The sequence below is a fragment of the Ictidomys tridecemlineatus genome, chromosome X, assembly GCF_052094955.1.
Source record: "Ictidomys tridecemlineatus isolate mIctTri1 chromosome X, mIctTri1.hap1, whole genome shotgun sequence".
NCBI lineage: Eukaryota > Metazoa > Chordata > Mammalia > Rodentia > Sciuridae > Ictidomys > Ictidomys tridecemlineatus.
The window spans coordinates 15821953-15846831 of NC_135493.1; the positions used below are offsets into that span (position 1 = coordinate 15821953).

The following is a 24879-nucleotide window of genomic DNA, read 5'->3' on the forward strand; positions in this document are numbered from 1 at the left end:
TAGACCATGGAGTGGGATAGCTGTCTTGAATGGTGGTTCCATTCCAGTTTTCTAAGGAATCTCCATACTGCTTTCCAGATTGGTTGCATCAATTTGTAGTCCCACCAACAATGTGTGAGTGTGCCTTTTTTTTTAAAAAAATTTCTTGTTTAGTTGTAGGTGAACACAATGCCTTTATTTTATTTATTTTATTTTTATGTGGTGCTGAGGATTGAACCCAGTGCCTCACATGTACAAGGCAAGTGTTCTACCACTGAACTACAACCACAGCCCTATATGAGTGTACCTTTTCCCCCTACATTCCCACCAACACTTATTGCTGCTTGTATTCTTGATAATTGCCATTCTGACTGGACTGAGATATACTTGTTGATCGATTGTATATCTTCTGAGAAATGTCTGTTGAGTTTCTTTGTCCATTTATTGATTGGGTTATTTTTTTTTTGGTGTTAAGTTTTTTGAGTTCTTTATATATCCTAGAGATTAGTGCTCTATCTGGTGTGCATGTAGTAAAGAAGTTCTCCCACTCTGTGGGCTCTCTCTTCACACTATTGATCATTTCCTTTGCTGAGAAGAAGCTTTTTAGTTAGAATCCATCCTATTTATTGATTCTTACACTTGATCTTAGCCAAAAGGCCGAGAAGCAATTGATTCTTGATTTTTTTTTCTTGTGTTTTAGGAGTCTGGTGAAGGAAGTCAGGACCTAATCTGACATGATGAAGATTTGGGCCTACTTTTTGTTCTATTAGGCACTGTTATTTTTATCCTTGATGGCTGCTAGTCTTACTGGAATGAGATGGAATCTCAGTAAAATGTTGATTTGCATTTCCCTGATAAGCTGAACATTTTTTTCATATAATTGTCAGCCATATGTACCTCTTCTTTTTTTTTTTTAAAGCGAGAGACAGAACCATCTTTATTTACTTCTCCTTTTTTATTGGTGCATATAGTTTTACAAAATAGTGGGTTCATTGGATACATTTATATAAATACATAATTTGGTAAATTTCATTGCTCAGTACCTCCTCTTTCCCTTCCTTATTCCCTCCCTCTTAATTCCCATCCTCTACTCTGCTGATCTCCCTTCTATTCTTGTGAAAATCACCCTTTTGTCCTTTATATATCTCTAGTTTATATATATATAAAACTATACACACACACACACACACATATATATATATATCACAGTTTCTTTATCCATCTACTGAAGGGCATATGACAGAAAATATATGACCCTTGATTTTCTGTGTCTGGCTTATTTCACTTAATATGATGTTCATATTGATGCCACCCCATTTATTGATTCTCATAGTTTGATTCTTTTAGATTGCATATAAAGTGAGTTCATACCATATCTGTCTTTCTGTGCCTGGCTTATTTTACATAGCATAATGTCCTCCAGGTTCATCCATGTTGTCATAAATGACAGCATTTCTTTCTTTTTAAGTATGAATAGTATTCCATTGTGTGTACGTATATCATATTATCCTTTCATCTGTTGATGGAAACCTACTCTGGTTTCACAACTTGGCTACTATGTATAGTGCTGCAATAAATACAGGAGTGCAGATAGCTCTTTGACATTCTAATTTCATTTCCTTTGGAAATGGTGAGAAGGAATATAGATGGTTTTTAGTTAGGGGTTACAATTATTTGCTTGTCCAGTCTCATTGGGACCCCTAGCCTATCTTTACCTTTTCTACTCAGGGAAGATTCTATTTCATGGCATGTATTATCTCTGTAAAGTAGGGAGCAAATATCATCTGCCCATGAATTTGAACTTTTCTTAACTTCCCTACCTCTATTATTTTGGCCCCAAATTATAAACTATTTGTACCTGTTCTCATCATTTCCCTTTTAGTACTAAAAAAGGATACATTTATTTTCCCCGTTCAAGCTTATCTCTTGATCTTTAGTCTTGTCCTTGTCTATCTTTATATTTTATATGACTTTTTTGATCAGTGAGATCCTCTATTTTGTCCATGGTCAAAGGCTAGTGTCATCTGTCAGGAAGAAAACATTTGTTCTACCTAAAGGTAGACGAGCTGTGTAGGATCCCTTGCTATCCACCATCCATTCCTATCCCTTTTTTATTTATCTTCCTGCTAACAAAGGCCAAAAAGTACATTTATGAGAATTCCTTGCAGCTATATTTCTGTATAAAATGAGGATTCTGATGCATTTTAATTTCTGCCAATGAGATTTGGAGTACTTAAATTAGGCAGGAGCTCTCTTGGAGCATGGTGGCCTGTAGGCAGTTCTAAATACATGTTTGTGGCTTCTGTATTCCACATTCCAATATGTCTACTAAACCTTTGTGGGTGAGAGGCTATGTGACAGCCAGCATTCATGGGCAGTAGTAGCAGCAGTAGCTTCATGACATTTAGATTCCAACTGCAGTGGGATGAACTTGAAGCCGTTAGGTCACTGGAAGTCCCTTGATTCCTACTTCTATAGCCCTAGGTTTTGGTAGACACCTAATAGCCTTTCTGTCTGATACACCTTCAGTGGTTAACCTTTCCTATTCTGAACCAATAGATACAGTATTGTACCTCTCATGTGCTAAGCACTGTACTGTGTTTTATATTAAGCTCATGTAAGCCTCCCAACAACCATATGATGTTATCTACCGTTATCTCCATCTTACAAATGAACAGAGGCACAGAGATGTTGAACAATATACTAGTACGTGGTGGAGCTGGGATTTAAGCTCCTGAGCTATCTGCCTCTTGGACTCCATCTATCTACCTTTTTCTACCACATTTCCTCCTCTGCACTTGATACCTGTTAAGGCTTCTATCTTAGCTATCTACCCTTGTAAGGTCAACGATGAGCCTTATTTATTATTGACTCTTTTTAGTTATATGTGATGATAGGATTCATTTTGACATAATTATAAAAGCATGGAATATAACAATGAGCTCTTAATTGACAAATTCAGATGATTGCCTGCTAATACCCATCTTGACCTCTCTAGAGTATTCAACCCTGCCTTCTCAATAGAGCTCCTTTTCCTTTGTTTTTGTTATCCTTCACTTCCTTGCCCTTCATTCAATCTTTCTGGTCACCCCTCTATCTTCTTTTCTGTACCCATATCCTTTGCCTGTCCCCTGAATATTGCTGATCCTTAACATTCTTTTCCACTCTCTAGCCTCTTCCTGAAGTAGTCCTATTATTTCATTTATAAAAATGCAATGACTTCCATATCCATACATTTTTTTTTCATTCTGACCTTTCTTTTGAGCTCTGGACCCATGGATGCAGCTACAATTTCAGGTTGTATGTCTGTATAATCTCAAAGATAAAATGTGCAAAATTTTCAGATGAGGAGACAAGGGATGAGAGGAGGCAAAAAGACTTGCATATGGTTATAACGTTGGTAAATAACAGAACCTCAGTTAAGACTATATCTGCTAGGCTCCAGAATTAATCTCCACACTACAATGAATATTTCTGTTTTTTTCAAATGGGCATGTGGTTCACAAAAAAGAGCATAACTAAAATTATAATTAGTTCCATGTTTCTGTGTCTCAAAGGGCCTTAGGTTTATTGAGAGACCTAAGATAGCACAGGTCCCAACACAGTGGTATCAGACTCTGTAGAAATAGTCAAATGTGGTTCAAAATGGGTTCTCTCCTGAAGCCCAAGTGTTTATGTGTTGTTTCCTGTAAGTGGGGTGCCCTGTACTGACAGCTTGCTACACACCCTATTTGCATTTTATAGTCATTTGTTTCCCATCAAACAACAAACATTGTAATATTTTTACTTTGTTAATTTTTTGTTTATCTAGAAATAAAAATTTTTAGGAATTTCAAGCATTCCTTCTTCATCTTTAGATGGAATACATAAGTAACATGTTTATAAAACTGGAACTAAATTAGATGACTTACTATAAGTAGGTCAGCAATGTACTCAAATTCTTGTCATTTATTAGAACAACTACTAAAGTGTTCAAGTGAAGTTTGGAGCAAGCATCATGTACTATTTTTCAGACTACAATGAGATTATAACAAAGATAAATTATCTATTTTTATTCTCAGTTTAGTTCTAAATTGTCTTCTACTCCAGGGGCACATTTTTATTATTTAGATATTTTTGATATAATGAGTATTTTGTAAATTTTGTTTTGTAAATTTTGCTTCAACTAACACACAGAACTATTTCCTGGACTCTTGGGTTATAAGCAGCTGCATTTATTCACTCATTTATTCCTTCATGCAACAAAAAAGGGGCCAATTCTATGCTGAACATTGTGGTAGACAATGATGTTACCATGGTGAATAGGACAAGGTCTTGGTCCTCAAGAATCTCACAGCACAGTAGGGAAAATCCCAACCACATTAAATGCCATGAAGTACTTGTTAACTGCAGCATGCATTTGGGGAATGAAATGGGTCTTACATCTGGAGACTTAGAGGTGATGGTAGAAGATATGATAAGTTAATTATTTTTGTCTTCATTCTTAGGTCAATAAGAATCAGGAGAGTGGTAAAATCATAACTGTGTTTAACAGCACTATAGCTGTGCATGGAGAATGGATGAGAAGGGTCAAGAAATCTTGGAGGCTACTTTACTATTCCAGAAGAGAAATAATGATAATTTAGGCTGGACTAGTGACAGAAGAAATAGAAGTAAAAAGTAAGGAGATAGGGGTGTAGTTTGGTGGTAGTTGGCTGTGCCTAGAATATCTCCATCCCCAGGAGAAAAAAAGAACTAAGAAATAGGGTTGATGAGTATAAGCAGGCAGAGTTGCACATGGGGAATGAGGACATTGAGAGATAGTTAAGCCAGGTTTCTGGATTAGACAGAGTAGAGGAAGATGCCACTCACTGGAGTGAGCAACTGTGAAAGTGGATCCTATCAAGTGGAGGGCAAGATCAAGAGTTCCATTTGGATGCATTAGGTTTAAGGGCTTGGGCCTACCATTTGGAGATGGAGGCAAATTCAAGAGGATAGGTAAAAACTAAAAGTACTACATTAGAAGCATGAAAGTGGTAATTAAAACCATGAACCTGGGGAGATGGCTCATGGTAAGTACAGAGGACATAAAGAAAAGAGGGTGATGGATGGGATCAAGATGGCCTCCTGATGAAATAGTCTGAGAGGCTGAAGGCAGTTATCTACATGAGACTGAAGCTTAGGGAAAAGGTCTGGGTTGGTACTACAGGAGATGACATTTAGAGGGCAGTAAAAACCATAGGAGAAAATGAGCCTAGAAAATGTAGTGTTTTGTATCAATAACATTACTTTTGATAATAGATATTGTTAGGAACTTGGTTACTACATGTAGAAATAATCTTGAAGTTAATGATTCCCAAGGAAGAAGAAAACAGGGTGAAATGCAAGGTGATGTTTAAATGAAAAGAGGTCATGAGTGTAAAGTATAAAAAAAAAAAGTGTGCCTACGTGGACATGAATTCCCTTCTGATGAACCTATTGGTATGGTTTGGATACGAAGTGTTTCCCCAAAAGCTCAAGTGTTAGAAACATATATGATATCCCATGTAACCATGTTCAGAGGTTAAATGGTTAGATTATGAGAGCTGAAACCTCATTGGTGGATTATTCAATTCAATGGATTAACAATTTGAACTATTGGGTGGTAAGTGGGGTGGGAGTGGCTGGAGGAAATAGGTCATGTGGAATGTGGTTATTTTATAGCCACTTTTTATTTGTTCTAATTAATAATACATGACAGTAGAATGCATTTTGGCAATACTACAGTGGGCACTCGCCCACTATAAGGGAGAGAGAGCTGGGACCTGTGTATTGTGTCCTTCTCTTTTAACTGGGCCAGGTCCTTCCCTCAGGTATTCTTGGAATCCTGGCCTTCCTAAGGAAGGCCCATACCTGTAAGGTTATCATAGTGTCTCCTCAGCTGCCCCACTTCCTTCAGTCCTCCCATGCAAAGGTTAACAGGGTAGAAAGATCTTTGCTTCTGGAGGATAAGAAAGCACTGTGGACCCATACACAGTGAGCTCCCGAATCAACATCACCCTTGTTCATATCAAAGTTCTCCCATTGGAGAAAGTATACAAGCCACCTACATTGGTCTGGCATATCAGCCTTGTTTTGGGTACTCATACTGCAAGCTCTTCAGAGTCACCCTGTCCAGACAGGGCTGTGCTAGCCACAGGGCTGAAGAGCAGGGGTGGTGGCCAAAAGTGGATGCCATACTTCTGCTTCTTCCTCTTTCTTATTTCTACAGTAATAGTTTTTTAGATGGATAGATGATGTCTGTCTTAAAAAGCACTCTATCAGTAAAGATGAAGATGCCACTCTGCTTTTCTTACATGAACAATTCCCCGATTAGAGGCAACTAGAAATGACTTTATTGGACTCAGTGGAAGACTATGGGGCCAATAAACCCACAGGGTATCCTGTTTCCATTTCCTCTTGTCTAAGATGGAACAACCTAGACAGCTGTTAAAATGATAGGCTACTGCTTCTCATTTAAGGCCCTCCCTCCAGTTTTTCTTATCTGTGATTAAGTTTTTTAAATGTCAATCTCCTTTAACCTTTTTCATGCAAACTGGAGATAAAGACCCAGATTGCTTTTCACCGAATAGGCCTCTTTGTCATCCATTGAAGAATTGAAGGTAATGACAAACTTTGGAGAGTATGTTGTCACCAAGACATTTTGTTGTGTTCCAAGCTTGAGAACTAAGTTTATGAGATTAGTACAAAGGTTGGCAAAATCCCCTCCAAATACTTCCTTCCTCTTCCCCCGACCTGGCTGTGAGTTTTAGGTACTAAACAATAACAATAATGTTAAGGGATCTTTATTATTCAAAAAATAAATAACAAGATAATGACAAATTCACTCTGGAAACAAAGGATACCATAGGGACACAAAATAGATTTTCTTTAAATACAGTCATTTCATGATGAGAAGAGGGCAGGCTTGGAGCTGATTTCTCTGTTGCCGCCTCTCATCTCAGTGCTGCAGATAGGGACAGGGTAGAAATAAGGCAGCTGATTACTAACAGCCTGACAGTGTGTGTGTGTGTGTGTGTGTGTGTGTGTGTGTGTGTGTGTGTGTGGTGAAGTGAGAGAGACAGGGAGGGATGGAGATTGAGAAAGAATGAATGAGTGTTAGGGTGGTAGTGGGGTAGGGTTTCTCAGTTCTCCACAATGGTAGACTTTCTAGAACCTGGCCTCCTCCATCAGGGCCTCAGGGACCCACAGTCAACCACACATGAGTGTGAGCTGAGGCTCCTCATTTCCCTTCTGCATCTTCACTAGTAAATCAAATACATTATCCACTGAAAGACACGCACATAAATAAACAAAACTGAACTTGGCTAATAATCTGCTGTTTACTCAGATTTCTATCTGTGCATAATGACCTCGTCTTTTCATGGGAATCTCTGGGTGTCTGCATCAGTGGGGTTGCTGCTTCAGAATATAAGCTCTTATGGAGCAGGGTCTGTTAGGGTGTTGCCCATCCTGTAATTCACTTGTTACAGACCTACATGCCTTGGGGTGCATAATAAATATTTCTCCATGAGGAGGATCCTAAGGTTATAAATAGGCAGTTCAACAGGGGGTGGTCTCAACTGCTTTGCTGTGTTATGAAGACTGCCACTGTCAGCTTGACCACAGCCTAGGAGGTTGCACTGTTCAGAGTTTGAGTAAGCCAAAAGACGTGAAGCCGGTCCCATGGCTCACTTGGCTTGGATCAGTCACGTTGACAAACAGTGAAGCACCTGATTGCAATTCAAATACTCCTCCCAAATGAGTGGACTGTTGGCCGCAAGGTTTGGAGGAACTGTGGCTGGTTGCCGCCCTCAGTAAGATTCTCTCAGATTCACTTGAGGACTTCAGACAGAGGCTGACTATAAATGGAGCTTGACTCAAAGCTTCCCGGTTGGAACAGAAGGTAACTTGGGTGTAGACATAATAGAGTCCTTCTCTTTTAACAGTCAGCTGTTTCCCATTTTCAAGGGTTACCAAGTTGTTACTCATGGTGTAATATCCTTTTTTGGCCCACTGTAGAACTGAAAAAAGAAAATTCTGGTTAAGGGGAAGCAAGAGCATGGAGCATGGTTCACATTCTAACTGGAAATAGCTTTGTGTAGGAATGGATTCTCAAGGCTCCTTCTAGCCCTCAGAGTTATGGAGGAATTGTGGATAACAAATTAGCATGGGCTTTAGAGTCAGAGCTGGATTTCAGTGCTAGCTTTCTTCAACCTTGGACAAGTCACTTAATCTCCCTGAGCCTCAGTTCCTCATTGGCAATATGGAGCTGATATTAAAACAAACACATTTCAGAAACTTGTGGAGATTAAATAAAGTAACAGTTCACAGTGAGTTTCCTTGTCTTTTTAGTTCTTAAAAGCCAATTTTCCCTTGGATTTAAGAAAGTGCAAGTGATTTCAAAATTCCACATCATGAATTATGCATACCAAATTATTCAGACAAAATCATTGCTAATATTAACATGGATACCTTGCTTGCCTTGAATTTCATAAAGTCAAAGAGCTATTACCCTACCTAGCTCTGCCTTAGCTCAGAGAAAAGCCCCTGTTTCTTCCTAGCTGATCATGTAGCAAAACCGACCTGCCTCCCACAGCAAGGACTAAAATTAGGCAAGGAAGTATGAAAATAAACTGTGTGTTCATTTCACTATGTGCATTTTGATCTCCCATTGTAGTGGGTGCCACCAACTTGAAAGTGCCCGTATTCTTGTGGCTAAGCCAGAGTACCCACCAACCATGTGCCATTTTCTCTGCTGAGATGTTGAGTGGGTTCAAAGTAGTATATGTGCCCAACTTCAAATCTCAGCTCCCACAGAGAGCTAGATTGGCTAACAGGGGGTGGGGGTTGAGGAGAAGAGAAAGTATTGATGCATTTGCTACCTTGAGCATTTTTTTAAAAGTCCTATTCAGTGGTCTTAGATCTATCAGGGCACTAGACTCTATCTTTAAGATTCATCCTTAGGGGCTGAGGCTCAGTGGTAGAGCACTTGCCTAGCATGTATGAGGCACTGGGTTCAATCCTCAGCACCACATATAAACATATAAAATAAAGATCCGTTGACAACTAAACAATATTAAAAAAAAGACTCATCCTCAGGTAAGAGAGAGGTATACTGAAATGCCTGACATTTTTAGGTCCCCCCCCCAACAAAAAAAAAAACCTTGGAAATTTTGCTTCCCATATGATATTTTCACTTTGGGACCATTCAGAAAAAGGGACAGGTTCTCTATCTTTTATTCCATTTTGTTCACTTTGTTAATTCTTTATTTTAGTCCTTGCTGTAAGATGTAAGTCAAGTATACAGCAGCGTGACTGGGTAGGAGTGAGAAATTGGAGACTGGGATGGAGAGGGATGTTATTGTCTTCCCATTTGACCCCCTGCAGAACTACTTGATACAGACTTTAGGATATTGTAGGACTGATATCAGTCATGAGCCTTTGGGGAAAGTCTGAATTCCAGGAAATATATCCAAGAGCAAAAATTTAGGTATAGGTGGACAAAGACTAGTAGGAGATGATTTTAAGAGGTTTCCCTGTTGCTGTCATGTAATCCAAAAGAGAAGGTGTCATGTGAATGGCTTCCATGGGCATAACAATGTAGTTACAATGTAGTTGTGATGTTCTCCATTAAGTGTATTTTCTGAGAAAGGGACATCTGATAGAATTATTAACTATTATAGGAATAACTGATATTAATTAGGGACTTTATGTCACTCTTTTGACATCTAAATCACAATGAGGTAAGCTAAGTAGTGGCACCTTTCAGTGGTATAGCATAATTTGACAGCATAACTTTCTTTCACATTAGCTGACTTGATACTCAAAGTCACCCTGTCAAGTAGGTAAGGCAGGAAACTGATGCATAGTTAAAGGAACTTGCCTAACGCCACTCACCACTAAGTGGTGGTCATGGTTCTTGAATCCATTGTTCAAAAGCTCTCTATCAGGTGCTTTTATTTCCATACCATGATCCATGATAACCATGTATGTGTTACATGGTCCACTGAGAAGCCCAAGCTGCCTCAGCAATAAGACAGTGTCTTCCTCTCTTTCTTTCAGTCTCTGTTTCTGTCACATGTGTGCTCACACGTGTGAGTGCTCTCTCTCTCTCTCTTTAGAACTCCATTCCAGAGCAATCTGCTGAAATTTTCAAAGACTGCTCTGATGCTCTTGCCTTTATGTAGATGGGGGATTTTATGCTAGCGTACGTGTTTCCATCATTTATCAGATGCGACACATTCTCTAACATCAGCTTTTGCAAGGTACAGATTTGGGAAAAAATCTAAGGGCTAGAATGATGGCAGAACATATATGGAAATAAAATCATTCAGAGTTGAAAAGATCACAGTATGTCGTCTGTTGTTACTTCATTGGAAAATCTAACGTCTTGGCACCTATTGATCTTTACAGAATGATTTTACCTTTAATTTCCCTGAGGTTGGCCCCAGTGAGGCTGGGGTTAATCATACAGGGATTGACAGAAGACAGAAAAGACCCCCTGAGGCCCATTTACACATAGTGAAGAGGGGTTAGGAGGAGGGATGCTCCCAGGCAGGAGGTCACTACATTCCATCTCTTCTATGCTGTCAGAATAATGGTCCCTCCACCCAGTAATTCATCATTTAGAATCAGCCATTGAGCAAGAACATAATGAGAACATGGGGACTGCTTCCCATCTCCCTTTGTCCCTCTAAGTCCCATCTGTGCATTTGAGCTCACTTTGAAGACAAAGGACAGCATTTGAGGTGTATGAGTAGGTTTGTAAATTGGGCCCCAGAGGAAGAGGGGAGCCTCATCATTAGGCTGCATTGCTTCTATATCCCAGCTTTCCCCCTTGAGTGGCTGGTGCTCAGATACTATGGGACTTACCAGATGCTGTTTTACTGGCCTCACTTACAACATGTACAGCAATTTGTGGATTCTGATCACCTGAAATGAAACCAAAAGCAAACTGTCAGGCCAAGAAAATATGAAACTGCTCATAGGACTATATGGTACAGTTTCTATAAGTGTGTCACAGAGACTATGCTAAAATAGATTATAAAAAAGAATGATTATGTGGTCTGAAATTCTTCCCACTGAAGGAAAAGTTGGTTTTTAATATCAATAATTAAACTAGAAATTTTTCACTGATTTCATTCTCCTAATAGTTGTTCAATACTCAATTCCAATTGACACAGACTTAAAGAGGCTAAAATACTTTCTTCATTAAGCCTAATTTGAATCTTGCTTTTAGGAACAACTCTCACACATTGGGGGTTTCAGTGGGTCCCAAAGTTGTGTCTGCAGACTTTGCTAGTAAGATGCTTATTGAGTCTGATTTGGTCAAGAAACTGGCTAAACTATTGGATTTTTCTCTGTTTCTCATGTAGAAAGTCTTACTCCTTAATTAGATGTGCTGGTCTTGAAAGTACAAAGGCTGTCTGGAAGTTTCTTTTTTTCCAGTTATATGTGTGGTGCTGGGCACTTTGAAGGTACCCTGTAAATGTTGACATCAAACTGCATGACCTGAAAGGCCAGTTTGGTTAAGTTTATGATTTTCCTGAAGACTACAAGGCAGCATCCACATGAACTGTTTTCTCAAATTTCACTGTAATTAACATACAACATGGTACCACTCAACCTATCTTGTAGTCATTCTGAGGATGAAACTTCCATGGGAATCAGATGACTCTTTAGCATACCAACCAATGGTTAAGGCTCTGAGTACTCTTTTTGTGTCAGACAATAGTATCTATGTCTCTATTTATATGCATTTCTTCATGTGTTTTAGATTTGCACAAGCTATAGCATTTTAGTCACCAACTTTGTGATATACTAGTGTCTCTGGCAATACTCTCTCCTGCTTTAGTTGCTCAAGTCATGTCAGGTATTATTGTGCTGCTTTGGGGGTGCTATAGTCTAAAAGAAATAGGTAAAAGTGGGTGTTTCCAGAAAAGGAGGTAACTAAAAGAGGAAAAAGCCTAGAAACTGTTGTCAAAGGAATACTAGAAGACACAGAGTATTTTAAACCAGAAAATAAAAAACCCAATCAAAGTACAGGGGCCATATTTGTTGTCTTCCATATCTAGACAGTTGGTTAGTTTAGCCCCAAAGAGCAGAACTGGGTTCAGTGAGTGGAAACTACTGGAACTAAATTCAACTCAAAAGGATGAAAGACTTCTGTTGAGTAGTATATTAAACTTACCACAATTTTTAGAGCTATTCAGAGGTAGACCAGGCCATCTTATGAGGTAGAAGCTACCTCATACCTAGGCATGTTTGAACAGGGACCTGATAGTGTCCCCTTTTATTTTTTACTAAAAGAGATTTATATTCTGGGGATTGTGCTAGATTTGAGAACCATCATAGTCCCTTCCTAACCCTAGATGTTCAGGATACTCTGAGTTCAAGCATAGGACAAAAATTAGAATGCTGTCACACTATCATTTTTGGATCCTAGAAGCTCTACTAGCTACTGTCCCTGATGAAAAAATTGTTATCATTGGGTGATCGATGCCGCCTTTACCAATTGATGGCTTTCTTGTCATTTCATCCTCTGAAGGTGGTACCAGGCTGTATGTTTTTTGAATTAAGAAATTGAATATAATGGGATTTTTCATATTTAGTAGTCATCATTAAAGGAACATACACACCAAGCCTTTCCAAATCAGAGGGACCAGAGAAAGTACCCATTTGTAAATGGTATTTCTGTTTTATTTCCAGGGCTAAAACTTTCCTGATTCATCACTGGGTTGTTCAATATGATCAGCCTCAAACTTCCTTTTACTTTTCACGTGTTCACCAAAATTGGTAAAAAGCAACTTACCTTTTTGCATTTCAACACTTTCTTTCTTCTTTTCCTCTTTGTTTAACATTATATCCTAAAAGAAGAATGATTGCAAAAGGTTATTTTGACAGGAACTCTGCTACAGGATTTTAGAAATATCATTGATTTGGTATCCGTCATTACTTTGTAGTCTGTTTCTGGTGAGGATTATCATATAGACAAAGATGCTGTCATTAATTCTATCATACCAATTGGGAGCCCATGGCTCTGACAGATGGGTTGACAAGGCCAGAAATCTCAGGGGAGAATCTGGAAACAAAATCCAGGCCTTATTATCTCCATTCCAGTGCTCTCTCTATACCAGAGGCTGTGGTACTGAGCCTCCCTATGACCCCGACCTCCCTGGCTTTGACAGGTATTGACAAATAATGCTGAATGGAGAGCTGATTCTACCCTGGGAACTTGTAATGGCATATTTTTTTAACATAAAGCATAGTGTATATCTATTAGGATAAAATTGGCCTGAAATCTCATAGGAAAAGATAATAAATAATAAATTTAACCTTAAGAGAAAAATTCCAGAATATGAAAAGACCTTCAGACATTTTAAATTTTGTTATTCTTGTCAATGGGCTTAAGAGATTCTCTCAGTGGTCATCCTATATGGAGTGTATTTATTTTGAATTTATTTGAATTTGTATTTATTAGGAAAACAGGTCATCTCCCAATGCTGCTTTGTTCAAAGGCAGATACAACACTTAACAGATTTATTTTCACTACAAACTAAAGGGATATTAGAGGTTCTTAAGAAGCTAAAAACAACTGCCATTGACATTGGTTGAAAGATGATCAAGGCCATTTCTGCCATTTTAAAGAGACTGAACAAAAGGCCTGGGAGGCTTAACTGGCTGATTGGAGGTCACCCAAAGAGTCCAAGGCTTAAACCAAGAGTAGAAACATATTCGCAGGTCTGGCTTGATTTGTTCCATTATTCTATATTAGGAACACAAGTGGGAAGATAATGGTATTTTCCCATCTTCTGATAGTCAAAGTCCTGTTCTTCCTCCCATTCCTGAAATCAATTGCATACAGAGCCCTCCCTTTGCATCCCTCCCCAAGAAGGAATTTGTGTTGCTCCTGTTAACTGTTTAGCTGTGGGCTCAGCTCAGTTGCCAGATGTGAGGGTGTAAGTCACAGAGCCCCAAGGAGAACCTGAGTCTCAAAACTCTCACAGGGGCCACAGGCCTTCAACTTTCCATTTGAGCTGAAGTGGGGCCTGGTGAAAATGCGGCAACAGGAAAATGTTTGCGAGATAACAAGTAAACAAATGACTATTTAGTGTCTTTTAAAAAACTAGAGTGTGATGATCAAGGTTGAGATACTTTTAGGCTAGATGTTTGCATTGGTGTCAGGACCTGGCCAAGATGAAAACGTGAAGTCAGCAAAGTTTGTCTTTTATGCACCCCGCCTTGCCTTTTCGTGAACTTTCCCCAGCCACACTCCCCAGAGCCTCTCTCTCATTATCTCTCTCTCTCTCTCTCTCTCTCTCTCTCTCTCTCTCTCTTTGCTTCTCTCATCATTTGAACAGAAAGACTTTTTAAAGTTGATTTTCAGAAAATCTAGGAATAGTTATTTCTCTCTTAATTAGAACTCTATGTGGCACATATGGACAGGTTGCCCTTTAACTTGAAAACAAAATGATTTGAATCTTTCAAAGGCATCTCAGGGATTATGTGCAGATAATCATTGAATAGAACATTCTAGCAGGGAGAGAGACAGGTAGTTTTTATGTGAAATTTCTCTTTTCAAAATGATGCCTTCATTTAGCCCTGAGCCCTGAATCCCATTTTCCTCCCAAAGTGACAGCATGGTTACCTGCCTCAGATGATAATGAGTTCCTTGTCAGTAGGTATGCTAAAATAAAGATGGGGTGAACACTTGGTTGGGGTAGTGGAAAAAGACTGATTTTTCCTTCCTTTCTCCTTTTTGCAGTGCTACAGATTGAACCCAGGGCCTTGTACATGCTAGGCAAGTGTTCTACCAGTGAGCTACATCCCCACCCCTTTAAAAATTATTTTATTATTTTTTAGTTTTAAGACAAGGGTTTTTGCTAAGTTGCTGAGACTGGCCTGGAACTTGTGATCCTCCCACATCAGCCCTCTAAATTTCTGGGATTATGGCCCAGTGGATCTGATAATTTCTAAGACTCTGTTAAGCCCTATGACTCAAAGCCCTAAAATTTAAGCTTGTTGCTCTGGACAAGCCAGATTATAGCCTGGAAAGAAAGCCTGCTACCATTAGATGAGAAAACACAAATCCTATCTGAGGTTATTCTGTAGTTGGACTGTTGGATTAAAAAGAGTCCAAAATATTTTTGGAGTGAGAAATTTGGGGGAATTGGTATTTGAAAAGGGGTCAGGCATTGGAGGAGGATTGGGCAGTTGAAGGACTTTGTCAGATGGCTTTGATCAGGGTTCCATACCTGCTACATTTCAGACAAGGGACCTCCTGGGTCACAACAAGGAGGAGGTCACTGGTTGACTTGCCTGAAAAGGTCTATCTTTTTAAAATAGATAGACTTTTTTTTAAAGAGAGAGTGAGAGAGAGGGGGGGGGAAGAGAGAGAGATTTTTTAAAAATATTTATTTTTATCGGCGGACACAACATCTTTGTGGTGCTGAGGATGGAACCCAGGCCGCACGCATGCCAGGCGAGCGCGCTACCGCTTGAGCCACATCCCCAGCCCCTACATTTTTTCATATATGTATAAACAGAGAGATCAAACCAACTGTTTTCCTTACACCTATCCGGTAGTTGATTTTGGAAGTTTTACAATTCTGATCTGAAATAAGGACACGAGGAATTGGCAGTTCAACTGTAAAACTCTCCATAAGAGAGAGAAGGAAAAACCAACAAGCTGTTCTCATTGCCATTGGAAGGGACTGAGGGCTAATCATATTATTACAGACTGTCAGAGCTGGTAGTGCCCTTGCAGATAATCTGAGCCTTCTCATGTTATACATCAGAAAACAGAGGCCCAGAGAGGTGAAGTCATTAGCTCAAGGCACATAGCCTTGGATTATGCTATTTGGATAATTCATAATTTTTTAAATGTGGTTTTATTTACATTTAAATTTGTAATACTTCCCAATACTCTTTGCTAGAAACCTCCAAGAACTGGACAAACCCCAAATTTCCAAATCTGGTTAGTCTTACAGATAAAGGGTTGGAAATTTCATTTAAAACCTAGTATAGGGGCTGGGGCTGTAGCTCACTGGTACAGCAGTTGCGTAGCACATGTGAGGCACCAGGTTCCATCCTCAGTACCACATAAAAAATAAATAAATAAATAAAATAAGGTATTGTGTCCATCTAAAATTATTTTTAAAATTTCCATAAAACCTAGTGTAAAGAATCTGAAAGCCAGCTACAAATTTGAGCCACATTTTGATCCCCGTAGGTGACTCAGGAATAAGCTCTTTGAGTTTTCACTACTGGGTTAAATTATACATTGGTGACAGTACAGGAGGACAAGAATAAATTCTGAAGTCCCTTACTACCTTATTCAATTACACATTATCTGCATGTGAGAACTAATTCCTGTTGGTTTATTCAGGTGTCCATTCAATCTGACACAGGGCTGTCCTCAATGTGGTGTGCTGCCTCCTGGACATGACCCCTAAGTGAGCTGAAGGCCAAGGGCACTTGACTCAGTGTTCAGAGAGGGAAATAGGCAGAGAGAATTCCTGATGGTCTGTTTCAGGAAAAAGAGCCATTTGATATCATGTCTGTGATGACCAAAGTAATATAAAAATTCTAGAAGTTCTTATTTTAGGTACCCATTATTGGCCATATCACTAGTGGGTGGCTAATAGCCTTTTGTGTTAAAAGGCTTCAAACCTTCTCTGCCTCTGGCCATGATTGGCTCTACTGGACTGACTTTGTGAGCAAGTGGTATGTTATGAAGTCTGGTTTGATTGGCATGGAAATATGTTTGTTAGGTAGGTAGATATGTTTGTTAGTACCTGGAAGTCCTTCATGGGATAAATACTAGAGACTGCATCTGTTAGGAATCCCTACTACTCCTGGTGTAAGCAACACATTCACTTGTGACCTGCCAACATGGCAGCTGCCAATGGTTATTGCTTTCCTGGAAAATGGGGAACAGACTATGGTGCCCCAGTGGGAAAACATCAAGGTTTGGGTGGGGAGATAGAGAAATGCAAAAAATAGAACTTGGTGTACTTCTTCATCATTTTTTCTCAGTGGCATCAACATGTGTATGTTACTGAGGATGCATGAATGTGCCCACAAATATATTTTTCCCAGAGAGAGCCTTTTTGTTTTTATCAAGCAAGAATGTACCCATTTCCACCTTTTTTTTTTCGGTTCTAGGGATTGAATTCAGGGGCACTTGACCACTGAGCCACATCCCCAGCCCTATTTTGTATTTTATTTAGAGATAGGGAAGGTCTCACTGAGTTGCTTAGCACCTTACTAAAATTGCTGAGGCTGACTTTGAACTTGCAATCCTCCTGCCTCAGCCTCCCAAGCTGCTGGGATTACAGGCATATGCCACTGTGCCTGGCATCCAACTTTCCTTTTTTTTTTTAACTTTTTAAAAATATTTTTTTAGTTGTAGTTGGACACAATACCTTTATTTTATTTATTTATTTTTATGTGATGCTGAGGATCAAACCCAGTGCCTCACACATGCTAGGTGAGCGCTCTACTGCTGAGCCACAACCCCAGCCCATCCAACTTTCCTTTTTAATGTAGGATTTTGGCTTAATTTTTGCTTTTTTTTTCATACACACATTCTTATCCATGCAAGTATGTATATATTTTTACATATGTATGTGTATATGTGCATGTGTAGATATAACAAATCTTCAAACTTTCACATTGTCAGATTTCAGTTTCCCAACCTAACAAGTATAATAAAACTTTTAAATGACTTTTACCAGTAACTGAGTGCATTACCTTGACAAAGCCTTCAAATTGACTTCGGATTTCCTCACAGTTCAGCAAGGATAAAGATCCATCTCCTTTGTTGCATCTCTGTATCGTTTTCATGAATACAAAATCCTCATGAAGATTCCTTTCATCTTCTATCTGTTTTGAAATAACAAGGAGATGAGAAATGTCATTCATTAGAAGAATACAGCTAACAATGCCTGCCTCCACATTCAGTTCCATCATACCAACAAGAGGACGTTGAGAAAGCATAAATGGGGAAGATTATAAATTATTATGTCAGATCATTGCCTTTGGTATTTGCCATTTAAAAATCTGAAAAATCCAGCAATTAAGAAAGCATATTATCTGAAACTGTAGGTAGAATCACAGCTATTCTAATGAACTGTCATTACAAAGTGTATATTTTTCAATGTACCATAGTTACAATATTGTATAATTGTCATATTTCCCATCAGTCTATAAAATAGTTTTCTGCTGGGCTAATTTACCCACTTTATTTTATTGTTCATGAAGAAGTGCTTTCAAAAGAAGTTAATTTGTGATGTGAGTCCATTTTACTTTGATTCTAATTACAATTTTCTTCCTTCATAACTTCAATATTTGTAGAAAATATTTGCATTTTTAAAGAAATTGTTTTTAATCCCCAAAGTTAACAAGATATTTTGTTTTCCAATGTTCTAGTAATTAAATGTATAGAATTCACTTGTGTCATCAACTAATCCTATAGCATTATCTTGTTTTAGGAGCAGATTTCTAAGATTCAGAACAAGATCGAAAGCTGGGCCTATAATCCCAGCCACTTTGGAGGCTGAGGCAAGAGGATCACAAGTTTGAAGCCAGCCTGGGCAACTTAGAACCTGTCTCAAAATAAAAATTAAAAGGACTGAGGAGGCAGCTCAGTGGTAAAGTGTCCCTGGGTTCAATCTCCAGCATGAAAACAAACAAACAAATAAAACCCAAGTTAACCAGCAGCTTTGGGGGTCACTAAGAACACACCTGAATGTTATGGTACATTTAAGTCTACCCAGGTCAGTATTTCTCCTTTAAGAGCTAGGCCTATGTCCAGGCATTTGATTGACAGAATCTACCAGACCAAACACAAACAAAGGAGCAAGCAGTCCTAGAACCTATCTTTTTTTTCAGCAGTGAAATCTACAATTTGAGTTTTGTAGATTGCCTCAGCCCTCACTACCGCACCTTTTACTGATAGAGAAGTCTATGTCCTTAATTCTAGATCTGCATTCCAAGAGAGGACAGTCAAGGATCCCTGAGAAACTGCAGTCACCCAGGTGCTGTCTAGCCACAGTTGCCACCTCCAGACTTTTAGGAACAACCAGATAATTGATTCATTTTCTCCTAGTCACACTATGATTGGTGTTTTATCAATAGAGCCAATAAGTGGACAAATACATGGAAACAGGAAAACTCCTGTTATCTTTTTCTGAGAATGCAAAACTTTGTGCTAATTTTACTCTTTTCTTCTGTTCCTATACGTCCAACTGTTTAAGAAGGTAAAACACCTCAGAGGGAAACTGAGCAGCTTGCAACTACAACTGGTGTTTGAAGCATCGTACAGAGAACACCATTTTTGCTTAAAAAAAAAAACCCTGCCAATTTAAGCACTTTTCCATGTCTGTGCTAATCTGCAGCACTTTGACTTTTCAGATCAAATTGATTCTCTCCTCCCCTAGATGGAAGTTTAAAAGAAAAAAGTTGTCTCTATCAGGAAAAAAAATTACTTTTCAAATAAAACTTTAGCAAATAATTATAGCTATGCCCACATAGAACTTACTATGTGCAAGGCAACTGTTCTAAGCTCTTTACAAGGTTGGACTCATTTGATCTATGAGAGGGGTACCATTCGCATTTCTATTTCTCAGGCATGGAAACTGAGGCATAGAAATGTAAAGTAACTTATCCATGATCACAGAGCTGGTAGGGACAGAGCCAAGATTGGAAACCAGGCAATCTGGGTCCAGATCCAATATCTTAATCAGAGGTAAGAACATGACACTTGACTGAATAGACAACAAACATGCCACAAGGCCAGTAATCAGCTTGGTTTTCTACCATCGACCATCATTTGGTTAGAACTAAAACCAAGCAACCCACAGATCAATAAGAGTTTGAATTAGTTAATAAAGGCTCATGGTTCATCTTACCTTGTCCAACCTTCTATGAAGATACACAGCAAAAAGTGCCGATCCAATCATCTGGGTGATAAGAAAAACAGTAAGTAAACACATAAAAATTTTCATGCTGACAGGCAGTGCAGTGGCCACAGATCGGGGAGTAGGTTGGCTGTACGTTTCGATCATGCTGGGTTAAAATTGAAATGATATCTTCTGACCAAAAAGGTGGCAGAGGCAGCATGAGAAGACTGTCAAAGTGGCCACCTTACTCAGGATTAGTTAAGAGCGCACAATCGTTGCAACCCACACTTCCTGGAAAAAGTGCTTCGTAGTCTTCTCTCCTAGTTAAAAAGTTACGTAAAGGTTTTTTTTTTTTTTTTAAATTATACCCATATCATTCACTTCCAGGCTTTCCTTTTTGTTAGTAAAGAAGAAACAAGTTTCTTCTTCCATACATTCATTCTTGCCTTGAGATGTCATAGACTTCTTAACAGACAATGGCAGCATTTTCCTATCGCTATCTAACTTTTGGGGTTCACCAGTTTCAAGGAAAGTGACAAATTCATCCACAAGCAATCGACTCATTTCAATTTCAATCTTACTAATATAAAGTGGGAAACTAGTATAAGAAGACAGAAAAAAATTGTCAACAAAAGTCTGGACTGATTTTGTGACTGGTGTGCTACTGGCTGATTTCTTCTCAAGACTATTTCTTTACATTTTCAGCTCAATAAAAATCCCTGAAGCTTTGCAAGTCAAGACTACATGGCATAAAGAAAAAAAATGAGTTCTAAAAATTACTGAATAAGATTTAGGCAAAAAGGTGATGCAAGAACAATATTATCTTTGTCCGAAGGCAGAGCTAAGTAGGGTCTTTGAGGAAATCAGGCCAAAACTCTGGGACAGAAATTAAAGCAGAAATATTAGCTTGGCTTAGCTGTTGCAGATCTCAATTGCTAATGCTGATACAATGGTTCAGAATAATGAAAATAGGCTGCACTTGAGACACCTGGATTCTATTCCTTGCTCTACCAACAAATTGCTATGGTCTTTGTAAATCACAAACTTCTGTAGATCTCAGATTCTTCAGACCCAAAGAGGGTACCTGCTTTGTTTATCCCATAGGCTGTTGTGAAGACAGAAAAAAGATGTACACAAAAGAGTTTTGAAACATGTTCAGCAATAGGTAGCTCTCATTCCTATTTTTTTAAACAATTATTTAGCCTAAAACTTGAGCTTTATAAATCATTGCCTACTCTTTACAGTGGTTTTAAAAAACATATGAACAACAAACATCAAGTGGCTCATGCCTGTAATCCCAGTGGCTTGGGAGGCTAAGGTAGGAGAATTGCAAGTTCAGGGCCAGCCTCAGCAATGTCAAGGCAATAAGCAACTCAGTGAGATCCTGTCTCTAAATAAAATATAAAATAGGGCTGGGGATGGGGCTCAGTGGCCGAGTGCACCTGAGTTCAATCCCCAGTGCTGCCCCCCAAAAAGCACCTAAAGTTGTGACCATAAATTGAATCATTGAGGTGTGTAGGATTATCTATTCCCGACTGGCTACTGTGTGCTATCTTAGAAGTCTTCAAACTAAATGCAGTTGTGGTACTCCCTAGCCCACATTCCAACCTTGTCTAGAAAGTGATAAAATTGCTTTGGTGATTCCTATACAATTGTTTTGAGAGACAAATAGAAAACGTAAAAACTGGTCTGATAGGCATGCTCTCTGTGGAATTAGCACCTGCCTTCTTCCCTCCCACGCCCCAGCATCCTGTCCTGGGCCCCGATCTGTGCAGCTAGCTTTTCACTACGTTTGCCAAGTAGGTAGCTTCAATGCACATGATGAACTTTGATCAGTCAAGTCAGAGGCTTCAGTTCTTAGAGTAGTGACTTTAGTACTGCTGAAGGAAAATTAATATGAGAGCCAAAATGGGCTCAAGGCCTCCTCCAGAGTCAGTTTCATACGATTACAGAGTATCAGAGTTGCAAGGTCCCTGTGAAGATCGGTTCAGCCAAGCCCAGAGGAAGAGGATGCTGAAGAGACCACAGAGATGCAATGTCAGGATTTGTTTGTGTGATCAGTTTCAAGAAAGAGTTGTTGTCTAACCTTTCTGGTCTCCTTTGTGATCTCCAACCTTCTTCAGTATGACTTCTGCCCATAAATACCACTGAAACTGCTCATACTATTATTAGCTCAATAATAGTTTGAGTTGCGTAGTTTTTAGAATTCATTTTTAGTGACCACTTTATTATCCTATTGACCTATTATTCTGTTGTTACTCTTCTGAATACACTCCACCCTTGAAATCTATACCATAATACACCTGTTTTCTTGTTTGCTTCCCCAGATTTATTGAAGTGTAATTGAGAAATGCAAATTGTATATATTTAAAGTATACACCATGATGATATATGTATACACTGTAAAATAATTAGTCTTGTTTTTACCAGTATTTTACAGGCTTTCCATGACATGTCCTATTTAGACAGTCCTTCCAATTTAAGGTCCTCCCCTTATGTACATTCAAATATTGTTTCTTACTTCAATATTGGGAATTTGTAAGTCCTGATTAATAATATTTCCATTGCCCAAATAATAGGCCACTTGGACATCCTAAAGACTGCAGTCTTGAAAGTTTAGCTACCACTAAATATCTCTACTTAGATGTTCCAGATCCACCTTACACTTGAGATGCCCCAGACTTATCTCATTTCCAACTCAGACTACTTCTCCCTTCAAGTTCTCCGTATCTTGATGAATCAGGTTCCACCACGCTTCTAATTGCCCAGGCCAGAGACCTGGGAGTCATTTATGATTCCCTCATCTTTCTTACCCACATGATTCCCCAATTTCAATGGCTTCTTCCTCCCCAAATCTTCTTGATTACCACTACTTATCTCCATGTCTCCTTGCAAACATCCTAGTCCAGGCCTATACAGCCTTTCTTTTGTAATTTATGAAACTATATCATCCTGATTTATTTATTTCCTGCCTCACCCCATCTATCTTCCATGCCACCAGCAGAATGTTAATTCTAAGTCTTTTAAGTGATCATATTAACTAATCTGATTTGACTTCCTGAGATTCTATCCCAGACCCAAGGAAGCATATTGATATAGTGCCCTGGTGTGTTCAGCATAATAATAGCTCCAGAATGCACTGCTTGTATTTCAATCCTTGAAGCTTCTTCTTTCTCCCATTCTTCTTCTGCCTAGCCTCCTAGTTTGGTGCCATAATTGGCTACCTGCTTAGTTCCCAAGCTGAAGCTCCATTTTCTGATATCTGCTTCTGTATCAGATGGCCTTTGTGTCAACCCCCCATACCAATCTCTCCCCAACAAAGAGTGGGATGGCCATCGAGTTTTCCCCAGTTAAAAATCTTCAGCTGCCTAACACATTAGAAAAGATTCTAACATTGCTTTCACGAAAAGGGGACATCTATGGAGTTCATGAAAGTGCCTGTTGTCAAAATCAAATATTGACCATCTTTTTCTTATTGAACAGAAATAATTAAGTTAATGATACGTATTCTCATTTTTCAGTTTTTTCCTTTTTAAAAAAAATATTAGTGCATTATGGTTGTACATAATAGTGGGGTTCATTTAAACATAATCATAGATGCATGGAATATAATATGCTCTACTTCAGTCCCCAGTATTTCCCTCTACCTACCATCCTACCTTTCCCTGTTCCCCTTCCTCTACTCTACTTGTCTTTCTTCCATTTATTTATAGCTTTTTCAAAATGAGTGCTTTCTAATTTTCTTGAATCTTTGTTGTTCTTTTACTACTGCTTTGTTGTTCTTTTACTACTACTAATCTATAGCAAACAAGTAGCAAGGGAAAAAATTTAAATGTATTATAATTTACCAACTTGTTTTGGGTGCAAATATATTTGTGGTTGTGATTTTATATAGATAACATAGAATACAGTCATAGTTTCTGCAAGGAGAATGATTTCCAGTATATGCGAAAGAGTTAAATATGTCAGTATTTTTTGTTGTTGTTCTACAAAGGGTTTCATGAAGACTATTTTTCCTGAATATATCTGGAAGATTCTTGTGTAGAGGATAAGACCCCTGCCCACATTTCTGTCCTTAACTTGAACATCAAGCATATTGAGCAAGTTTTATTTCCATAAATGTGCATTGTTTGTTGATGCTGCTCCCTGTGCACAGGCTGATTCCCTCCTCTCTTATCCATTAATGTCAAAGTGAAAGGTCCCATTCCAACTGACAGAGTGTCCTCTTCTGTGCTTAATATATCAGGTATTCACCATACCACATCAGCAGACATAGACTCAAACCCTCAGAGGGAAAGTTTGAACCTCTGCATGCATGCACTAGTGAGTCCCCTGCTTCACCTTCCTTAGAGGGGAAGAGTAGACTCCCCTGAGAGTGAAGTTCACCCATTTCTTTTCAGTGTCTTAGAACTTATTACAACTTATTGTCTGACATCTTTACCATCAGCTCCCAGAGGAAAGAGACAAAGTCTTTTAAAAAAACATTTCAGAGTCCTTGGCTCCTGACACATTGTTAGAGATTAGTAAATATTTGTCAAATTACTAAATTTTCTTTCCATGGATAGAAGGGGAAGTTGTAAAACATTCTAAGCTGGAAGAAAGATACTTGATAGCCTCTCTGGTGATACAGAACAGAATATATTTGTTTTACATTTTCTTCCATTCTTTGAATTATCTCTTTTTTCTCTAGGAGTCAATTCCTTTTGTTTATTTCAGTCCTTTGCTTTCATGTTAACAGTTTTCCTGAAATGTCTGGTGATCCCTAGTTATCTGGTCATATTTATGAATGAAAAACTATGTTGGTTAATATGGGTAGATGGCATAGGTTTCCTCTGCAATTGTGTTGATATGCTTCCCCTTACAAACCTCTCTCCGGAATGGGAGGGCAGACTTGTGGGTTCTGTTTAAGTGGGCAGGGCCTGTAAACAAGTAGGCTGGCTTCCCTTTAGGTTATGTGGGTAGAGAGGCAGGAAGACCAGGGACCCCTACAACTGAT

At 38.8% G+C, this 24879-nt stretch overlaps 1 protein-coding gene across 1 annotated transcript; it reads right to left on the reverse strand.

Annotated features, from left to right (window-relative positions):
- Positions 1-6772: 6772 nt before the first annotated feature.
- Positions 6773-20113, reverse strand: Cd40lg (CD40 ligand). The gene is made up of 5 exons (XM_005325173.3): positions 19893-20113; positions 17734-17865; positions 12791-12845; positions 10852-10911; positions 6773-8000 (listed from the first exon to the last, which is right to left on the reverse strand). Exons 1-5 carry the CDS (start codon positions 20046-20048, stop codon positions 7624-7626), a joined length of 780 nt encoding a protein of 259 aa, XP_005325230.1. The 5' UTR covers positions 20049-20113; the 3' UTR covers positions 6773-7623.
- Positions 20114-24879: the final 4766 nt, after the last annotated feature.

Coding starts and splice junctions, on each gene's coding strand:
- Cd40lg (XM_005325173.3), bottom strand. CDS start 20,048: ATGATCGAAACGTACAGCCAACCTACTCCCCGATCTGTGGCCACTGCA. Junction 12,846..17,733: donor AATTTGAAGGCTTTGTCAAG/GTAATGCACTCA, acceptor TTCTTCTTTTAG/GATATAATGTTAAACAAAGA. Junction 8,001..10,851: donor GGCCAGTAAAACAGCATCTG/GTAAGTCCCATA, acceptor TTCTTTTTTCAG/TTCTACAGTGGGCCAAAAAA.